Source organism: Gymnoscopelus braueri, assembly GCF_963280865.1.
Source record: "Gymnoscopelus braueri genome assembly, chromosome: 7".
In the NCBI taxonomy this organism is placed as follows: Eukaryota; Metazoa; Chordata; class Actinopteri; order Myctophiformes; family Myctophidae; genus Gymnoscopelus; species Gymnoscopelus braueri.
This window is the reverse complement of record NC_137608.1, coordinates 52,757,129-52,777,560: the sequence shown is the minus strand read 5'-3', so window position 1 is coordinate 52,777,560 and position 20,432 is coordinate 52,757,129. Positions and strand designations below refer to the sequence as shown.

Genomic DNA, 20,432 nt, shown 5'->3' with positions numbered 1-20,432 from the left:
AATTATACCAAAAGAAACTAAACGATCATACCAAACTAAACAAGTTTTAAACTAGGGGAACAGCCTGATCTCCAGCCTTTTTAGTATACATTGCACGGACCCAGTGCACGTCATTCCGTGCATAGTTGCCTAGAGAACCAGAAATTCCGTGCATATGTACGGTGAGTCCCACGGTGGGCGTAACCAGTTGCAACCCGGAAAAACCCGGAAGCAGAGCAGTCCCCACAACAAAATTAACGATTCTGTGCCTATCGGTACATAACTCAAACGGCGCTGAGTAGGCTCAAGGGAACGTCGCAACGTTCGGGACGGCAACTCGTTCGCTTTAGCTCACTCGGTGGTCCCTTACGTGGCGACAGTTCAATGACAACGTTTCCTCTGGCGATCGGGTTGAGGGGAATCATGTTGGAGGCACACGGCGCTGGAGGTTCCGGTCGTGGGTTCCGGCCGCCTGATGACGTAAAGTTATTTCCACTCCAGACCGGACCAGAAACCTGAAAATGGTATTTGATCCCAGGCTACCTTTAACCACTCTGATGCTCCAAGATGTCACCTTTGACCTTTGACCAAGAACATGTGGTTGAGTTAGGAGGTCAAATGTGACTCCTTTGTGTGAGAATGTAGAACACCTTAGCTTATAAATGATTAAAAGTAAATTAATAGACTAAAATAGACTTTTGCTGCACAGCCTTCCAATCCAACGGTCTCTGAGTTCTGTCCATATGAAGTGTTAAACACTGTGTAACACTGCTGTAGAACCATATGTGTGACATTCAGTTTATTTGGTGAGACTATTCTCTTACCAGACTTGAACAGTGTTTGTGTAAAGTTTGGTGTGGATTGGAACCCCCCACCCATTACCCTCCAACAGCAACTACATGGAAAACATTATTTATTTTATTCATATTTTAAATAATCTGTAATCACTTCAATCTGAAGTGATTAACTTTAACCGTTAGCCTCCCATCATGTCTCATCTGAAAGCTTTTAATTAATTACAACATTTTACTTTCTTTCTTTCTTGTGTTTCTCTTCAACAGAATTAGAATCATCTTTATTGTCACATCACAGGTTAAAGGTTTAAAGAAGTGGGTGACATTATTTTTTGTGTAGCTCGTTTTAGTTATTTTCAGAAAGAGAAAGAAAAGAAGACCGGGGGCAGGGAGAGAATAAAAGATGAATTTAACAAAGATATTTACATACTGTACTGTACATGAGGAGACATAAGGTGCATAAGGTACAGTATGTACATGAGGAGACACCGGGTGCATAAGGTACAGCATGTACATGAGATTAGACATAAGGTGCATAAGGTACAGTATGTACATGAGGAGACATAAGGTGCATAAGGTACTGTATGTACACAAGGTTACAGTAGATATAAGGTGCATAAGGTACAGTATGTACATGAGGAGACATAAGGTGCATAAGGTACAGTATGTACATGATGTTAGACATCATGTGCATAAGGTACAGTATGTACATGAGGAGATATAAGGTGCATAAGTTACAGTATGTACATGATTTTAGACATAATTTGCATAAGGTACAGTATGTACATGAGGAGATATAAGGTGCATAAGGTACAGTATACACATGAGGAGACATAAGGTGCATAAGGTACAGTATTTACATGAGGTTAGACATAAGGTGCATAAGGTACAGTATGTACATGAGGTTAGACAAGGTGCATAAGCAGCAGCTATATACCATACATGATTATGTGCAATAATCCAGACTGTCGTCTTTCTGGAGACAGATGATGTAATATCTTATCTTTAATCTGATTGGCTGATTCTTCTGAACTACAGAACGAGTCCTCCTTCATTCTCTTTCAGACTCCAGAACTTCTCTTTCAGTAAACATCCGTTTATTCTCCTCTGTTTATTCTCATCTATTAAATTCAGTTCAGTTTTGATGAAGATTACAGCCACCCTCCTCATCCTCTCCTCTGTACTTCATGTCAAAGCGATCCCAGGAAGTAAGTACATTATATTTATGTTATTATATAATATATACATTTATATCTACTGTTATTATGTAAAACCAAATATGAACAATGCACAATACAAACAAATGACATGCGCACGCACGTACGCACTCACACACGCACAGACACACACACACACACACACACACACACACACACACACAGACACAGACACAGACACACACACACACACACACACACACACACACACACAGACACACACACACACACACACACACACACACACACACACACACACACACACACACACGCACACACACACACACACAGTGTTGATTTCGTTAACGAAAACGAAACGAAATATGTTCGTCAACGCACCATTTTTCAAAGGACGAAGACGAGACGAGACGAGACCACCACCCACATGAATAAACAATAACTGGGACTAAATCATTATGCAATTTCGTTGACTAATAAAGACGAGACGAAAATGTAGTTCACTAAATAAAGACTGGGCTAAAATCTATGGTCATTTTAGTTCAGACTAAAACTTGACTAAAATTTTGTGTCATGACTAAAACTTGACTAAAATTTTTGTCAAACAGTTTTTGTCGACTAAAACTAGACAAATAAAAATATGTTTTCTTGGACTAAGCTAAAGACTAAAATGCTCGACTTTTAGTCGACTAAAACTAGACTAAATAAAAAAAGGATGAGTTTGACTAAATGTGATAAAAACTAACAACCGTCATTGAAACTGGACTAAGACTGGACTAAGACTAAAAAATAGCTGACGAAATCAACACTGACACTCACACACACACACACACACACACACACACACACACACACACACACACACACACACACACACACACACACACACACACACACACACACACACACACACACACACCTCCTTTTACTACATGACAATTGACAGGAAGCTACTTTTAATATCCAACCTTTCACTTCATATAAGAACCAAACATGATTGTTTAACATGATGATTATGTGTTATTGTCACTGTGAAGAAGTTTGTTGTTGAATTTAATTTAATCTTTGTTTTATTTCCAGTGTTCCATGAGCGGATTTATGTCCTTGGCTGTTCAGACACAGTTAAAGACTCATATAAAGAGTGGATGGTGGGACTGGATGGTGAAGTGTTGGTGTACGCAGACTTCAACAAAGGGAAGGTGGTGGAGCCTCAGCCTCCGTTTGTAGATCATATCACCTACCAAGGAGCTTATAATTATGCTTTTGGTCAGGAGGACTACTGCAAAGCCCAGCTGAACACCATTCGCACTGCCTTGAAGAAACCACCAGTGAAAGGTACATGAATACTATTAACACAGTTATTAACTAAAATGGTTGAATACACGCACGCACGCACGCACGCACGCACGCACGCACGCACGCACGCACGCACGCACGCACGCACACACACACACACACACACACACACACACACACACACACACACACACACCTTTATTTATTTATTTGGATTTTCAATATAAAGACATGAATCATGTCAAAATCCAAGATAATACGATTATACAACAGTTACCATCAAAATAAAACATATCAGAATGTATTCATATTGTGAGGCATTTCTCTCTCAAAATAACAACCTTTCTGCAAGTGTCTGTTATCCTGGAAATACATGATGGGGTCTGACAGACAGACAGACAGACAGACAGACAGACAGACAGACAGACAGACAGATCATTACAGCTCCAATCATTACCCACATAATAAACCTCTCCATCATACAGGGACGGGTCCCTAACGATTTCAAAAAAGCAAGGGTGACCCCTCTGTACAAAAAAGGAAACAAATTAGACCCTGGCAACTACCGCCCTATTTCTATTCTTAGCTCCATCTCGAAAGTCATGGAAAAAATAGTCTATGAACAGGTCGATAAGTATCTTGCCGAAAAAAATCTAATTTACAAATTCCAATCTGGTTTCAGAACAAACCACTCCACTGACACATGCCTTCTCTATTTGAACGACTCTATCAAACAAGATGTCGACAAGGGCAAATATTGCGGCATGGTCATGCTGGACCTCCAAAAGGCCTTTGACACCGTCAATCACCCAATTATGATCAATAAGCTCAAAGCAATAGGTTTTGATGATACGTCAGTGAACTGGATGAGATCCTACCTGGAAGGGAGGGAGCAAGTGGTGGAAGTAAACGGCACCCAGTCCCCCCCCCTCCCTGTGACTTGTGGTGTCCCACAAGGAAGTATACTAGGACCTTTACTGTTCCTGATATATGTGAATGACATGTCATCGGCCTGCGACTGCAAGCTGTTCCTGTTCGCAGATGACTCGGCCCTGCTAGTCTCGGACAGGGACAGGCTGCAGGTTGAGAAAACTCTCAGCTCCGAACTCAACAAGATCTGCATCTGGCTCTCTGACAACAAACTTTCATTACACCTGGGTAAAACCGAATCCATCCTCTTTGGGTCCAGTCCTAACCTTAGCAAGGCAGAGAGTTTCACGATCAAAGTGGGTGATAATGTCATCAAAAGAAAGGATGAAATTACCTACCTGGGCTCCATCTTGGAGGCAAACCTCTCTGGTAACAAAAACGCCGAAAAAGTGATCAAAAATGTCAACCGAACAACACGCTATTTGTGGAGGATTGATCGCCTAGTCAGTAAGAATACTCTGAAGATTCTTGCAGGGGCCCTCATTCAAGGTCATTATGATTATGCATGCACTTCATGGTATCACAACACCTCCAAGGCCTTAAAAACAAGGCTCCAAACATCCCAAAACAAACTTGTAAGGCTACTTCTTGGCCTCAATCACAGAACCCATCTAACCCCTGCTCATTTTGCTAGGATTGGATGGCTTAGGGTTGAGGACAGAGTACAGCAACTTGCTATGGGCCTGGTCTTCAAGATACACCACAACATTGGGATCCCCCTGTATTTATCAAAATACTTCAAAAATGTTAATGAAGTCCATGATCATAACACCAGAGGCAGCTCCACTGATCATGTTCAACCCAGATTTGGCTCAACTAAGGGTATGAACTCGTTCTCATGCTATTCATCAAAAATGTGGAATGCCCTACCAAAAGGAGTAAAGGAGTGTAAAACCCTACTCACTTTCAAAACTGCCCTAAAGATACACCTTCAGGAGGCTGCAATTCGAAAATGGCCCCTGTCTAAGTCTTAACCTACCCCTCCCTACCCCCCCCCCCCCCTCCTTCATTTTCCTCTTTTGTATATATATATATATATATTTAATGTTGTTTTATGGTCGGTTAATAAATTAATTAATTAATACAAAACATTCGCGCATGCGTCGCGCACGCGTGGTCCGCAACACAGGGGCAGGGGGGCCGGGGGGGGGGGGGGTACAGTTTATGCCCGGTCAACATTAGATTGCAGCAGCTGGACAGACAGACAGACAGACAGACAGACAGACAGACAGACAGACAGACAGACAGACAGAGTCCTTGTTTTTTGCTGCATAGAGAAAAAAACGTTTAAATGTCAGATTTCACATCCTGAACCTATTTTAGACTTTATGTAGTGACATATTTGGCCGATAGGGGGCAGTTAGCCTAGTGTTGATATAATACAGATAATAAAACTGAACATTAATGACATTTTTAATTGTCTATTTCCAGATGGATATGTGTTCTATATGGCTTCCCGCTGTGTGTTTAACTCCAGTGAGCTGAAGGACATACAGTTCATAATGTCATTGAATTTCGATGGTGATGAGTACATCAGGTGGGACAGTAGAGTAGGTCAGTATGTTGGATACACTGAGTTTGGTGTGAAGCAGGCAGAGCGCTGGAATAAAGATCCTGGAGCACTGGCTATGATGAGAAGAAACCGAGAGGGAATCTGCAAACCCAACATTGAGAACTACTACCCCAGTGTTCTGAACAAGAGAGGTGAGCTGATCTCAGAGCAGCACTCAACACTCATCACCTCATAAACTATAACATGAAATCACATGATTCCATTCAGAGATGATTAATGGTGTTAATATTGATCATATAATAATTATTACATATTTCTTTATCTGCTGAGAAACATTTCAGATCCTCTTGATTTATACTGTATCCTAACACGCTGTCACACACAGTGGAAATAGCAGATCTACAAGCTCACAGCATGTGGTGTCACCATCATACACCGAGTATAAATGAAACATATAGATCTATTTATGAACGTTTTCACCTACAGTACATATAATGACCTGCCTAAAACAAAGACACCAGGATTAATGTTTTTAAATGAACTTTAAAAAGAACCATGCAGGCTAAAACACACCTCTATACACTTCATTTCACCACCTGATTTTATATTTTAATTATTGTCTTTACTAGTTTGTTTTGTATGTTTTTAATCACAATATTTTACAGGATTATGTGTATTGTTTTGTTTGTATGTTAAGCAATATCATTTTCATACAATGATATTGCTTGGTTTATTGTTGTTTATGTAAATCACTGTGTAACTGTGAATTATTTAATATGTTTAAATGATATAATATAAATGCATTCTACTTTGTAGAAAACTGTAGACTATTGTAGAATCTAAGGTACTCTGGTGCCATCTGGTGGCCAAACACTGACATTTACAGTTACAATGTAGGCATTTATCAGACGCTCTTAATCCAGAGTGATTTACAGTAAACAAGGAAAACACAAGGTAATACATCAAATGCATAGAAATAGTAATCTAGGATCATAGGTAAACCAAGAACCTATCATCAGTCTAAACCATTGGCTCTCAAAGTGGGGTCCGGGGACCCCCAGGGGTCCTTGGGTGGATTAATATAGCATCACAATAATTTTAACCACTTTAACCTTTTACACTTTGGCTATTAAAAAATAGCAGATACAAGCACAGAGTGCCACGCTATGAGCTTGTATCTGCTACATTTGTAACTCAAATATTTGCTTCTGGGGGGTCCTTGGAACAAAATATTTTACGATGGGGGTCCACGGCCAAATACATATAATTTTGGAGGTCCTTGACATTTTTTGAGAACCACTGGTCTAAACAGAATAATATCAAACAAATTAATAATATGTACATTGAAACTATACAAACTATAGGATGCCAGGTCTACAACGAACCTGGCATCTTTCTACATAACATGATATCTAAATGACATTTTAACCTTTACATAAGACTGTAAGGTCATCAAGGCTAGGTCTAGTGCTACAGGCTGAGGTGGAGTCTGAAGAGGAGAGTCTTCAGATTACTGTGGAAGATTAGGAGTGAGTCTGCAGTTCTGACTGCAATGGGGAATTTGTTCCACTGTTTGGGAGCCAGAAGGGAGAAGAGTCTAGGACGTGTGGAGCGTTGTCCAGGGTGTTTTAGAGAAGGGAGAAGAGTCTGGGACGTGTGGAGCGTTGTCCAGGGTGTTTTAGAGAAGGGAGAAGAGTCTAGGACGTGTGGAGCGTTGTCCAGGGTGTTTTAGAGAAGGGAGAAGAGTCTGGGACGTGTGGAGCGTTGTCCAGGGTGTTTTAGAGAAGGGAGAAGAGTCTGGGACGTGTGGAGCGTTGTCCAGGGTGTTTTAGAGAAGGGAGAAGAGTCTGGGACGTGTGGAGCGTTGTCCAGGGTGTTTTAGAGAAGGGAGAAGAGTCTGGGACGTGTGGAGCGTTGTCCAGGGTGTTTTAGAGAAGGGAGAAGAGTCTAAGATGTGTGGAGGGTGAGGGGTTGTAGGGTTGGATCAGGTTTGAAGATATGGGGGTGTCATACGTTTGGTTGCTTTGTAGGCCAACATCAGTGTTTTGTACTCTTTGAGGGCAGCAACTGGGAGCCAATGGAGGGAGAGGAGAACGGGGGAGAGCCGGGAAACGTGAACATTTTAGCTGGTTGAAGACTAAGTGTGTTGCAGCTTTCTGGATCATTTGGATCTCTTTTGGATGATGTACAATTATTAATGATAATGACATTTTCCTATGACGGTTATATAATAATAATAATAATAATAATAATAATAATAATAATCTTATTTATCCAGTGGAGCCCAAAGTGAGACTGAAGTCAGAGACTCCCCCTCGTCGTAGTGAACACACTCACATGCTGAGGTGCAGCAGCTACGACTTCTATCCTAAAGTGATCCTGGTGACCTGGTGGATAGGTCAAGAACCTTTGACCTCTGGTCTCTCCTATGCCGATCTGTCTGATGGAGACTGGTACTACCAGTACCACTCCTACCTGGAGTACACACCCAGGTACACACCTAACAGACACTATACATAGAAATACACACCTAATAGACACGTATACATATATTCTTTGAAAATAAAACAAGTGTTGCTCACTTGCTGAAAATTGCCCATTAATTGGTAGGCTAATTAAGTCTCTCACACACACACACACACACACACACACACACACACACACACACACACACACACACACACACACACACACACAGGATTCCTCCCGAGTCCCGTGTTTATCACCAGTCTACTCCAGACACAACTACGCAGCAAGCTTGTGGTCGTGCAAGCATGACAAACGCACACAGAGACCCGCGAGTGAGTGTGCTATACATGAATACACACACATGAATACACATACAGGAATACGCTATAAGGTGCATATCTCGTTACTAAGTTTCTTCTGCCTTCCTATTTTTTCTGCAATGGGGAGGGAATAGTGGAATACACAATAAACACTAGAGCGGAGGAGAGCCCAGCGGGGCATTCACGCTCCTACACAAAAATAGTCTCCAAAAAACGAAATAATAACAAAGATCAACGGATCAATGTGTCGAATCGCGGCGTGTTTCAGCATGTAGATCGGCTACTTTCACAATCTGTCCTAATGTTAGTGCTAATTAACAGCTGCTCACTCACTGCCAGACCGGGCGGGGAGGAGGGGCCGCTTCAGCTCTGAGCAGATCCACATGGACACACATTCAACTTGAGGACGCACGCACGTCATGATTATTTTAGGTGGAGAAATTATCAGTATAAGCTTATCTTATTGCCTATAACGGTCTAATGCTATGGTGCCTAATTGTAGTTGTGTTTTTAATCTTACATTTAAATATAATAGTTCATCGTTTAGTTATTATGATGATTTCATTTTGGGTGCCCCCTCTGCACCGTGGTTCCCCCTCTACAATGTGGTGCAGAGGGGGAACCTGTGCGTAGGTACTGATCATCTTCATCAGATAGAAAACATGCTGTGCTTTTTGAAGAGGATCATCAGCAGAAAAACGTGTGTGTGTGTGTGTGTGTGTGTGTGTGTGTGTGTGTGTGTGTGTGTGTGTGTGTGTGTGTGTGTGTGTGTGTGTGTGTGTGTGTGTGTGTGTGTGTGTGTGTGTGTGTGTGTGTGTGTGTGTGCATGTTACAGATCAGGAGAGAAGATCACATGCATGGTGGAACATCCCAGCCTGACCGCGCCTATCAAGATGGACTGGGGTCAGTTACTGTAATCTACTGTATTCTACTGTACTTTACTGTAATCGACTGTAATCTACTTTAATGTGTTACACTACACTCTGTTTTAAGGGTTCAAGGATTCTTCTCTTTTTGTAACTGAAGGTACATTTGTTTTGCAGAAAGGAAACACAGCAATCCAATTAAAAACAAGACACATTAATAATACAGACACCAGAAATAAAAATCAATACAAATACATTAAAACATCCTAAAAAAGTTACCATTCTAATAAGAAGGTCATGACAGGAGCCTCACCTACTTAGAGCTTAAGTGTCTTGTCTAGATGAGGTACATCATCTTTATTTACTAATGGCTGCAGGCACAAAGACATTTATAGAATTTATAATATAATATAATATAATATAATATAATATAATATAATATAATATAATATAGTATAGTATAGTATAGTATAGTATAGTATAATATAATATAATATAATATAATATAATATTATATTATATAATATTATATATATTATATAATAATTATAATATCATATTTGTATTGTCAGATGACTCAATGCCAGAGTCAGTGAAGAACAAGGTGGCCATGGGAGCATCAGGTCTGGTTCTGGGTCTGGTCTTGTTCCTGTCTGGATTCATCTACTTCCAGTGGAAGAAACGAGGTGATTAGCATGTTTAATTAACATGTTTCATTAATTAATCTACTACCAGTGGAAGAAATGAGGTCAGGTCAACAGAGGATCACATGACATGTGGAACCCTCACAGAAATGCAAACAAACAAACAAACAAACATGTAAAGCCACAACCTAAACTGGTTTATATACGACCTAGTTAGAGGTCAAAGTGTGTCTATGTTGTCATATGTGACCCTGATGACTGAACCCTAGTGTTGTTTTGTTGTGTTATTGTGTTGTGCGTACATTTATGCATTTTATGGAGAAATACACACAATACAGTACATAGGATTTATTCTGTTTTAACTGTCTCTCTTCTTCTTCTATCAGGTCGTATTCTGGTGCCGACAACAAATGAGGATCTTTAGACTCTAGACACCCAGGTTAACTTCCTCTTTCTTTTTACTAAACTTTTTTACATATACATTCATAAAGTTTTAATGTATAAAAGTGTATAAAACTAGAAAACATACTCAAAACAACGTGCTTGTGTAAGAAGTGAAACAACTAGCCTGGTAAACCATCCCGGTCGTGTGAATTCACATTATCATCTATATATACAATCCGCAAACCTGCGCATGCGCATGCGACAATTTGGCTGACAATTTGGCTGACAATTGTGGGTGGCTGTGTGTCTGCCTGGATGCGCGCGCACGAGCAACCGCCGCTATTGAAATCTCCCCACAACAACAACACACGCGACCACTTCGCTTCAACCCGCGCCGTTGCTTTCACTTTAGTCATGTCTCTATCACACCACACTCACGGTAATATGTCCGTCATTCACGTGCCATGCACATCCCAAAGACAACCAACACCACGCAACCGCTTTTGTAATCTCCCCACAACAACAACACACGACTCGGCATCTGGGTTGCCACGTTGGGAAAAGAAAAGCAGACAGGTCAGTGTTGCCAGATGTGCGCCAGAAACAAGCAACCACCTTCATGACAAAAAAAAACCCAGCCGAAGGAGTCCGCGATGTTTCACGAGGGTCTGCGGGGGTCCCAACACTCCCAGGGGGTCCCCCATGTATTTTATTTTTGTATTTATTTATTTTTTACTTTTATTTTTGGACATTTTTATCCCACGATTTTGGTACCCCAAAATAAGCGCGTCCTCGCTAGAGCCCTGTGCGCGGCTAGCAGGACCTAGGACCTCTAGTGTGTCTACAAATGATTTGCTGTATCAGACAACACTGATGAGAATTTGGCCAGATGGGGGGGGGGGGGGTGCTCTTGGTGAACTTTGTAGTTTGGACCATTCATCATCAATCAATTAAAAACATGTTTTACATGACGCAGGAGTTTAGATCCCATAGCCTGAGAGGACGTTCAAGTGATTCATTCAGGAAGTGAAGAGACGACACAATAAAGCCAAACTCTGAACCAATCATTTGAACACAATATTTCAGTGAACTGTACCCAATGATTCAGTACATTGAACACAACATTTCAGTGAACTGTACCCAATGATTCTGTACATTGAACACAACATTTCAGTGAACTGTACCCAATGATTCAGTACATTGAACACAACATTTCAGTGAACTGTACCCAATGATTCAGTACATTGAACACAACATTTCAGTGAACTGTACCCAATGATTCAGTACATTGAACACAACATTTCAGTGAACTGTACCAATGATTCAGTACATTGAACACAACATTTCAGTGAACTGTACCAATGATTCAGTACATTGAACACAACATTTCAGTGAACTGTACCCAATGATTCAGTACATTGAACACAACATTTCAGTGAACTGTACCAATGATTCAGTACTTTGAACACAACATTTCAGTGAACTGTACCAATGATTCAGGACATTGAAAACACTGATCATTCCATCACTATCAGGATCAAAGACAGAACCTTGTGGTCCAAAGGAGAGTGTTCTACCAACTGAGCTGCCTTTCCTACTAAGATACACTATTGACAAAGTATTGGTCAAATGTTGTTTGAATGGACTGAGTTGTTTCTACTTTGATAGTTACTGTAGTTGCAGGGAGGGTGCTGGGAGGTTAGGTTTTTAAGTAGTTTACTAATAACTTGTTCATGATCTATTGACTATTTATAGCATAGTTTTATAAATAACCATTGAATCTTTAACCATTAACACATATTTAACAAGTAATAAATGACACATTAACTAATAATTTGGGAATGATTAATTTACTATTATAAAGGAAGGCTATCCTAAAGTGTTAACATGTTCACACAGTTAATACATTCTGATTCCGATTGGTGATTGGTTTATTGTCTTTTCACAGAACACCTGGGTGTGTTTTCAGAGAAGCAGAGAGTCATCGCTGCTCCCTGGTGGAGAGAGGAGTAAATACATGTGTGTCCATTCAGCTTTTAAATACTAAAAACAGCAGCAAAATGATGACATCATCAACCTTTTTCACAAATGTGTCCTTTACACAATAAATAAATGCTAATTAGCTAGCCAAGGCTAACGATAATTAGTGTGCAGACTCTGTCTTTTCCCTGTGTTTCGTCCAGTTCGACGTGGTTTTGAGGTGAGGTTAAGGATAGAATTATAAACATAGTTTCTGTGAGGTTAGAGGTCAGGGTTTAGGGTTATAATAGTTCAGTTCTACACTATATTGAAACATTAAATAAATGATCACACACACAATCAGAGTTCTTCCTAACTTTAATATTTCTGTCCATCTGAATGGAAGTCAGTCAGCCATGTTTGGTTTGGTTTGGTTTTATTATTTTATAATTGACCATAAGTCATTTATTATGTAATAATTTATAATGTGTGATAATGAATGTGTTAAGATCATTATGACATCACTGTTTCCCTGTGATGGGTGGACCTGGACCCTCTAGGGTGGTCCGGGGTTATGGGTGGAACTAGACCTTCTAGGGTGATCTGGGGTGATGGGTCCACCCAAATTAGACAACGGTGGGCCACCACAGTCTAGGAAATGAATGGGAAACACTGATGACATGTGTCACGGCCCTGTGTGGCCTCATATTGTGTTTTTTTACTTTGCTTCGCTAAATAAACTGATCTGTCTGCCTGTTCAGAACCCCCTTAAATATGAGAATCACTCAGAGTCAGGACGTCACTCTGTACTCTGCTACCTTCTAGGGGCTGCAATATGTTGACACTTACTACTTTGGTAATGTAATGTAAACGTATGTTTTCTCATGCCAATAAAGCTCCTTTGGAATTGAATTATATCATTTTAACACCTCTCATCTCCTGTCTTCTTCTGGCCTCTTGCAGGATTGTTAAACACACAAATTCCAACCAAACCATTCTCCCGCGCTAATCCCAACCTCCAACCAACACACACACACACACACACACACACACACACACACACACACACACACACACACACACACACACACACACACACACACACACACACACACACACACACACACACACACACACACACACACACACACACACACAGGGGATCATTTCAATGTGAAAGGTTCATGATAGAAGAGAGACACATTTACATGGGTGTCTTGATGTATTTTGCTTCATCAACATGTTAATGAAGCAACACACTCTGCTTGTTAGTGAGTACTCTAGGCTAACTATCACATGTATAGGGTTGTGTAGTTATGTAGGGGTTGCGTGTAGTTATCATTTATTTTACTCAAGGCTCCAGAACTCCAGAACATGGAATGCTTTTCAGTAAAAGTGGTACCATATCTGTTTTATTTGATCATTAGTATTGAAGAATGAAAATGGGAATGATGGCTACATAAACAAATATTTATTTTACTTCAATTTGCACTGATGAAAGTCCCACATGGACTGAAGCTGTCAAATGAAATGAGTTCCTTTGCCCTCATCTTAAAGTTAACATGTGTGTGGTATGATGCAGGAGGCAGAGGAGAGGCCAAGTTATGGAGGAACATCTTCCTCTATTATCATAAGACATCCAATGTACTACATGTGTGGTGTGAAATGGCACGAGGGACCCCCACAAAAAGACCACCCCAAAAAATTGGCGAGGTCACTTTGCATATTGTTGCTGTCGGGCAGAAACCTCTTATCTCCATAGTTTAACTTTTTTTGTTATTTCATGAATGAATGCCCTACTTGATCATAACTACAGCGTAACACAAAAGCATCAAAAGAAGCAGATCTGCAAGCTGGAAACGTGGCGTGACCCGATGCGTTCTGAGCTTGTGGATCTGCTACTTTAATGTTTTGTTTTTATGACCATTCTGAACATGTTGGAGATATGAGATACAGTATGTACAGTATGTACAGTATGTACAGTATGAGCAATGAACTGAACTATTCAATATCCGGGTTACCTTTCCTGCTTTACAAACATAAATCACCATAAAGTCAATGACGTGTCAATCTTTTATTCATTTGGCTTCCACGCAGTATAATAATAATAACAATAATAATAATATTAATAACAATAATGATAATAATAATAATAATAATAATAATATTAATAACAATAATTATAATAATAATGACATGATCTTACAATAAATACATTCAAATGAACAATGACGTTACAGGGACAACGTCAGAGTCAGAGTGTGGGAAACAGTTATTTTTTTTAATTATTTTTTTTGCTTTACACATTTATACCCCTTTTTCTCCCCAATTTAGCCTTTATGCCAATGACTTCCTCCTCTACTTGCGCAACTCACTCAGCAGTAAACAAACCAACATACTGTGTAAGTGTATACAGTACATGGTATCTGCACATACAATTTACAATTTAGGGGCTTTTAAGACCTTTTTGATACCTCTAAAATGATCAAATAAAATAACCATTACTGCATCAAAAGTAATCAACAAACTATACTATACACAATGGTCAAACACTGGCCAAATTGTCTAAATATCTGAGAGAGAAAATATTGTGAAAATAGTCAATCTACAATTTTCACAATATTTATCTGTGGAACCGAGTCAAACTAAATGCCTCAACTCCTATAATTCCAAGTGCTTGCCAGGGTGGGGGGTCCCCAGTTCAAATATGATTATTTTGGGGGGTCCCCAGTTCAAATAAGATTATTTTGGGTGGTCTCCAGTTCAAATATGATTATTTTGGGGGGTCCCCAGTTCAAATATGATTATTTTGGGGGTCAAGGTTGAGAACCACAGTAGCCTGCTGTACAGTGTCAGCAGGCTATCTGAGCCATGTTCAGACTAGAAACATTACTGTCCATCATCCTCTGTCTGAGGTGGTTGGCAAAGTCCACCTGGGTCTGGGACAGCACCTTGTTTATGATGGCCTTGGGGATCCAGCCCTGGAGGAGAGACACACAACAATAAGACCATGTCTGATCAACTTGGATGTTTGACAAGAGTTCATCGAAAATAATCTATTTAACCGATCATGAAAAATTATCGATTTTACACAAAAACAATATGATCGATTTTCTTTCAATACATTTTTTTGGAATGAAAATAGCCCATATATTTCATTTCCCATGACAGGAGTAAAAAGTAAAGCTGTTAAGTACATACCTTTAGATCCAGGCTCAGTAACCAGGTGAATTGAGTCTTATTGGGGTCATCAGCAGAGGGCTTCAGAACTATACAGGTAGGACCATTCTCCGCCCTGCAAAACACAATGGTCAGTGTTCATCAGTTTCTATTGAGACAGACAGACAGACAGCCAGCCAGCCAGCCAGCCAGCCAGCCAGCCAGCCAGCCAGACAGACAGACAGACAGACAGACAGCTTAAAGAATTAAACGACAAAAATGACACTATAGAGTAAGTGGTTCTCAAACCTTTTCATGTGAAGGACCCCACAAAATGATACGTATTTGGCTGCGGACCCCCAGACGCAAATATTTGAGTTAAACAAATGCACCAATTTTCACGATCTTTCAAATAGCTCGGTGCCACACTATGAGCTTGTAGATCTGCTATTTTTTGAATAGCCAAAGTATATATAGGGTTAAAGTGGTTAAAATGATTGTGACGCTAATTTGGTCACTAATTGGAACTAATTTAGCTGGGGAGCCCTGGTACCCCTCCCCCCGCCCCAAGGACCCCTGGGGGACCCCACTTTGAGAACCAATGCTATAGGCCTGAGGGACTCCGGTGGTGACACCTACCTGACCACGCCCCTCTGCTGGGGCATCTCAGGGTGCTGGGTGGACATGCCCGCCAGGAAGCAGGTGGAGCCTCGGCGCTTGGCACAGCGGACGCTCACAAAGTCTCGCGGCCCCACCACGTTGCCGGGGGTCTCTGCAGACACCTCGTGAGTCACCATGGTCTCCCGACCGATCTTCTGGAGGATCTGGAGACACCAGAGGAGATGTCAAGATTAAGATTATTACTATTAGATAGATAGATACTGTAGATAGATAGATCAGGGGTCTTCAACGTTTTCAGGCCAAGGACCCCCTAGCTGAGAGAGAGATGAAGCAGGGACCCCCTACTCTATATTGTATAAAATTGTGTTTCAGATAAACGTTTGCTGCTCTTTTTTCCCCCTACACCTATAACTCTTTGCCAAAAATAGCCGATCTACAAGCTCACAACGCCTCGCCGAGCTTGTAGATCGGCTATTTTTGGCTAGTTCTCCCCAGAAAAGGGATAATAGGGTTCAAGTAATGTAAAGAAAATAAATAAATAATATCACACAAAGATTTTGCGGACCCCCTGTAGTAACTCTGAGGACCCCCTAGGGGTCCCGGACCCCCTGTTGAAGACCCCTGAGATAGATAGATAGATAGATAGATAGATAGATAGATCTATATAAATGCATAGATTGGTAGACAGACAGACAGACAGACAGACAGACAGACAGACAGACAGACAGACAGACATGCTGTGTTCATGTGTGCGTTAGTAATAAATGCTTGAACATGTATTATTATTTTTCAGTGACAGTTCTGAATGTTTGTCACCTTGACTTTTTTGACGCTGGGGTTCCAGTCCCCCATCTGCTCCATGTTCTCCACCAGCTCTCCATACAGCCTGTGTGAAGGCTGGTCCAGGACCACCTCCAGTCTGAACACCTTCCCCACGTCAGGCAGGACTTTACTGAGAACCTTATCCCCGTTGGCCTGGTGGTGATGGAGGAAAGAACAACACTTTACTGAGAACCTTATCCCCGTTGGCCTGGTGGTGGTGATGGGGTTGCATATCATTATCCTCATAGCATAATTGATTAACTCATATTTTTACGGTTTTCAGTGGAAACAAAACAAAAAAATCACTTTCTGCCTAAGTCACCTAGATGTCTTAAAAATGTTATCTACCTTTATGTATATCTGTCTAACTCTACTCTCCTAACACTGCTGATTCATCCTGCCTTATTGCCAATGTTCTCAGCCTATCACAATTACATTCAAAATCCTTTCTGCCTAAGTTATTGCTCAGGCAGAAATGCTCTTTCTGCCCAAGTCATTTTGGAATGACAAGCATTCTGATTGGCTTAGGACATAGGCAATAAGGCACAATGATGCAGCAGTGTTAGGAGAGTAGAGCTAAAATGTGAATTTGACCAAGAATTGAGTTAGGCAATGATGTGGTTATTACTCACAGCCTCCACCTCTATGGTCCATCCGTCCTGCTCACTGAGGATGCTCACAGCCTTCTGCAGAGCGTTCTCTCCTTGCTTCATGTAGGACATCTCCTCCTCACTGTAGCCCTGCAGCTCCTCTGGGATGCGAGAGCCTTCAGACACAACAGAGAATACAAAATATAAGAGACTGACAGTTAAATGTCTGTGATTGTCCTGTTTGTGTCCTCTACTGTTACTGGTTCTCGCACTTTTTCATGTCAAGAAGATACAAAAATAGCAGATACTGTATACAAGATCGCAGTGCTTCACTTTGTGTCGCGCTGCGATCTTGTAATCTGTTATTTTTAAAAAAAAATTAAAAATCTTGAAAGTGTTTGAAAAAAATTGACTAATTTTGAATTATACTACTGATTTAGAAGACATTTGTAGAATGCCTACATGGCCTCAGGTCTTAATGGGTTAAAATAATTCAAATTGATTCAACAAGTTCAAAAATAGCAGATGTACAAGCTCACAGTGCGTCACAAAGTGACGCACTGTGAGCTTGTAGATCTGCTGTTTTTGAATAGCCAGCGTATAAATGGATGAAGTGGTTATAATGATTATGATGCTGCATTAACTAATTTCACTGGTGACCCCCTGCCTGATAAACGACATCCCAGAGGTAGAAATGTACAGACTTCTTCACATGTCATATTTCTTTCAGTTTCAACAGCGTATACAGTGGTATCAACTATACCAAGTTGAGTCTATGTGATTCCTCAACAGCAGTTTGTTGTAGTATTGTACAGACACAGTGATATTTATTCATATCTCTCAGTCTGATGTGAGAGAGAGAGAGAGAGACTCACTGAGAAGGGAGCTCCTTCGACGGACTTGTCTGATCCAGTTGCTGGGTCCTGGACCTGCTATCTTGTTGAGCTCATGGTGGATGGCTGCCATGGCGTTCTTCTGCAAACCTGGGGTTATATGTGGATATGAAGAATAATAGTTCATGTAAACACAAACCTGGGGATATATAGTATGTGGATATGAAGAATAATAGTAGATATAAAAGAATACTAGCATGCAAACACAAGGCCAAACTCCATAAGGCAAATCAACACTGTGTTGCAGCACATATAGAATGTCCGTAGCTTCACACACTCAACAAGTGAGCAAATAACTAACACAACATTCAAAAAGTTGTTGTTATTGTTATTGTGTTCAGTTCAGTATTGTTGAAGCATCCTGCGGTGACTTTAAACAGTCACTTTGGTGACTTTTAAACTACTTATTCATACTACAGTGTCACACAAAAAGTGACATAGGCATAGACATAGACAAAGGCGGGGACATAGATTGGTGAAGCAATAGGAAGCGCCGGAGGAATCCGCCGGCTGGGTTTGGATCCGCCCTTCAAGACCATCGATTGGGCTCGTTCTTTCAGTCTACTCCGTGGGTAACAAAGGCAACCCATAGTGATTATTCCAAAACCAAGTTAAAATTAATATCATAGTTTCACAGACTGTCTTACCACAGTTCATGCGTGCCTCATTCATGGGAGCCATCTGCAACCATGAGTCAAGGGTGAAGGGTCATAGCGCCACATATCCCTACTGACTGAAAGACCAGGCAACCTTCCTCCAGCCAAATATACTGTAGAGCCTGTAGAGAAGAAATAAAGCAACGCATTATGACTTGTGGCTGTTAAAGTAGTAGAATTTTAGTAGAATACATTACATGTCCTACGTTGATTCAATCAATCTGATGGTACTCCTCCTCACCTGACATAACCAGACCAGAACCGTCTACACCGAAGGGCGAGCATTTCAGAGTCTTCCATCGATTGGTCTGGGGATGGAAGGTCTCAACAGTGCTAGATGGGGGATCAAGTAACCCAACTTTGCTAGATGCCACCACCAGGATAACTTCACATGATACTATACAGAGAAACAGAAGATAAACACAGAACCAGGTGTGGTCATGAGGTCAGGTAGTCAGTAGAGTAATGTGTGAGCATGTGAAATGTTATAACAAATTATTAGTAGTCACTGAATTAATCCTAGAGGCTAGCTATAACACCCATCACTGCATACTGTATAATATGGTTGGTTGGCCCTCCCTTGCGAGTAGGAGAGATCAGCATAGTTTTTTATTCATTTATAAAGTTTTAATTGGGAGTTTACCCTCTTATTTAGATTCTCTTTTGGAGTGGAAAACTAGTGCCTATCATACACGCTCTCAGGACTGTTTGATGCTTGAGATTCCATGTGTCTCCACTGAGTTTGGAAAGTCTGCTTTCAAGTGTTGTGCCCCGTATACTTGAATTTTTATATAGTTTTTTTTTTTTTTCTTTTTTCTTTTTTTCTCCTCCACTTCTCGGCATCCAGAGAATTAAATTAAATTAAATTAAATTAAATTAAATTAAATTAAATTAAATTAAATTAAATTAAATTAAATTAAATTAAATTAAATTAAATTAAATTAAATTAAATTAAATTAAATTAAATTAAATTAAATTAAATACCAACACTTGATAGCAAACTAAACCCTTGGCAAATCCCCAAATGTCACACTGAAGAAGAAATTGCCAGGTATCTTTGCATTTGTGTTGGCACTGGAAATCCCAACTAGAAAATCCTTGCTGTATTTGCCAGACCCAGGGGGTCGGGTCTACATGAGGCTTTGTCGGTCCCCCTCTCCAACCTTTTTGTCCATACATGGGCATAAAAGAGGTCTGTCTTCTGTTCGGTCCCCCTCTCCAAACGTTTTCGTCCATACATGGGCATAAAAGAGGTCTGTCTTCTGTCCTCTTTTTGATTGGCCAAGCTTAGCGTGACGTAGTGCTCTGATCTTTCAACCACTAGGGGTCTGGCAGTACCAGGTCTCCTGGTTCCCTTGTTTT

At 40.6% G+C, this 20,432-nt stretch overlaps 1 protein-coding gene and 1 long non-coding RNA gene across 2 annotated transcripts in view; both read left to right on the top strand.

The window, feature by feature from the left end:
• The window catches only part of LOC308089138 (HLA class II histocompatibility antigen, DO beta chain-like), a gene marked incomplete at its 3' end in the record, with an annotated part of 282,785 nt that extends 274,578 nt beyond the window's left edge, over window positions 1–8,207 (top strand). The window contains exons 4-7 of the mRNA XM_080433707.1: window positions 1,908–1,981; window positions 3,029–3,283; window positions 5,606–5,878; window positions 7,966–8,207. Of these exons, the coding sequence (XP_080289833.1) occupies window positions 1,918–1,981; window positions 3,029–3,283; window positions 5,606–5,878; window positions 7,966–8,207 (834 nt within the window). The 5' untranslated portion in view covers window positions 1,908–1,917. The remainder of the gene's footprint in view (window positions 1–1,907; window positions 1,982–3,028; window positions 3,284–5,605; window positions 5,879–7,965) is intronic.
• A 1,706-nt stretch (window positions 8,208–9,913) lies between these two features.
• On the top strand, window positions 9,914–13,255 carry LOC308088146. Its single transcript, XR_013933413.1, has 3 exons — window positions 9,914–10,028; window positions 10,373–10,425; window positions 12,319–13,255. It is a non-coding gene; the product is annotated as an uncharacterized lncRNA (long non-coding RNA).
• The last annotated feature ends 7,177 nt before the right edge of the window (window positions 13,256–20,432 follow it).